At 49.5% G+C, this 1,779-nt stretch overlaps 1 protein-coding gene across 1 annotated transcript; it reads left to right on the plus strand.

Moving 5' to 3' along the window:
- The first annotated feature begins 280 nt into the window (after window positions 1–280).
- LOC144710644 (B3 domain-containing protein Os03g0120900-like) lies at window positions 281–1,522 on the plus strand. Its single transcript, XM_078584462.1, has one exon. The coding sequence runs from the start codon at window positions 518–520 to the stop codon at window positions 1,241–1,243; it is 726 nt and encodes a 241-aa protein (XP_078440588.1). The 5' UTR covers window positions 281–517; the 3' UTR covers window positions 1,244–1,522.
- The last annotated feature ends 257 nt before the right edge of the window (window positions 1,523–1,779 follow it).

The raw sequence follows: 1,779 nt of genomic DNA on the forward strand, positions 1-1,779 counted from the left end.
TCATTTTTTAAGAATACGCAAAAAAAACACATGGACTAGCCTTCATGGTCCCAGAACCATCATTCATGGGGCCCATGCCTCTCTCTCTCTCTCTCTCTCTCTCTCTCTCTCTCTCTCTCTCTCTCTCTCTCTCTCTCTCTCTCTCTCTCTCTCTCTCTCTCTCTCTCTCTCTCTCTCTCTCTCTCTCTCTCTCTCTCTCTCTCTCTCTCTCTCTCTCTCTCTCTCTCTCTATAGCTGAAGTTTCCTTCCTCATCCGTTTCTCTCTCTTTCTCCACTCGGAAACAGTAGGCCCTGGAAGAAGCTGAACAATTCCATGCCCTAGCGATAGGAGATAACTGTGGAAGGCCCGGAATCCTGAAGAGAAAGAGAGAGAGAGAACTTTCCCTCTCGCCCCTATTTCTTCCTACTCTCTCCCTCTACCTCAAAGCAGCGCATCTCTCCCTCACACCAATTTATAAATCCTCCTCAAAGCAGTGCATCTCTCTCTATCTTCCTCGCTCTAGACCTGCCCTTGATCATGGATTTATTCGACTACGACGAAGAGTTGCTCGTTCATCCTCAGCCTCGTTCATCAGCCGTCGAGAAGGAGCACATGTTCGATAAGGTGGTGACTCCCAGCGACGTCGGCAAGCTGAATCGCTTGGTCATACCCAAGCAGCACGCAGAGAGGTTCTTCCCCTTAGACGCTACGGCGAACGAGAAAGGCCTTCAGCTAAGCTTCGAGGACTCTACAGGCAAGCCATGGAGATTCCGCTACTCATACTGGAACAGTAGCCAGAGCTACGTGATGACTAAGGGCTGGAGCCGCTTTGTCAAGGAGAAGCGCCTCGACGCCGGCGATACCGTCTCTTTCTGCCGTGGCGTTGGGGAAGCTTTCCGCCACCGTTTATTCATCGACTGGAAGAGACGCCCTGGTAGCCTTAGTGGGTTTCACCACCATCGCCGCCAACTGTCATCCTTTGTTATGCCGTTGAATGGCGTGGCTTTGCCGGCGATTCCTCCGTCGGCCATTACGATTCATGACCGCCGTCGCCATGCTGGGTATGGGTTTAATCCTTATTTGCTCTATCTTAGATCGGAGATGGGAATGGGCCCGGCCCAGTTCGGAGTGCAAGTCGAGAAAAAGAAGGTTTCCAAGACGGTGAGGTTATTCGGAGTGGACTTGGATTGCTCGGAGTCCACAGCCGATGACCGTTCCTCTCTCCAGTTGAAGCTCGGGATTTCGGGAATGGAGGAGACGTAGAAAGATCGGCTGCAAAAGATGAAGGTGAAGACGAGGATCTAAAACTGGGTTATTTTGTTTAGCCTCTGGCGGCGTCTTCTTCCTCGCCGTTGTTCCTTGTGAGATCAGCTCCGAAAACTCTCATTAATAGTCTGTCTTGCCAATGTACACCTATGTTTCATAGAGAAAACATAGACTTTTCAATTGTTTCCGTCTGCTTTAGCTAGAGCGAGAAGATGTAGAAAGATTGGTCGAAGAGGATGAGGATGGTGAAGGGGATCTCAACACTGGGTTTTTTCTCTTTAGCCTCTAATGGCGTCGTCTCCTTTGTCAGATCAGCTCCGACATCTTTCATTAATAGTCTATCCTGCGAATGTACACCTATATTTCATAGAGCGACAAAGATAGATAATTTCTGGGTAAATCGTTTCCAGCTACCTTAAGTTAATAGAGGAGCTAGGAGACGAGGCCTGTTGACTAATCTCCAATGCGAATAGATGGTATAGAATTATCTCCCGCTCTCATGTGGGCTTGCGGGAGATGGCGCCGAGGCTCGA

Source organism: Wolffia australiana, chromosome 12 (assembly GCF_029677425.1).
Source record: "Wolffia australiana isolate 7733 chromosome 12, ASM2967742v1".
Taxonomy (NCBI): Eukaryota; Viridiplantae; Streptophyta; class Magnoliopsida; order Alismatales; family Araceae; genus Wolffia; species Wolffia australiana.

Bases quoted from the DNA above. Each gene is read 5' to 3' on its own strand.
- LOC144710644 (XM_078584462.1), top strand. From the start codon at position 518: ATGGATTTATTCGACTACGACGAAGAGTTGCTCGTTCATCCTCAGCCT.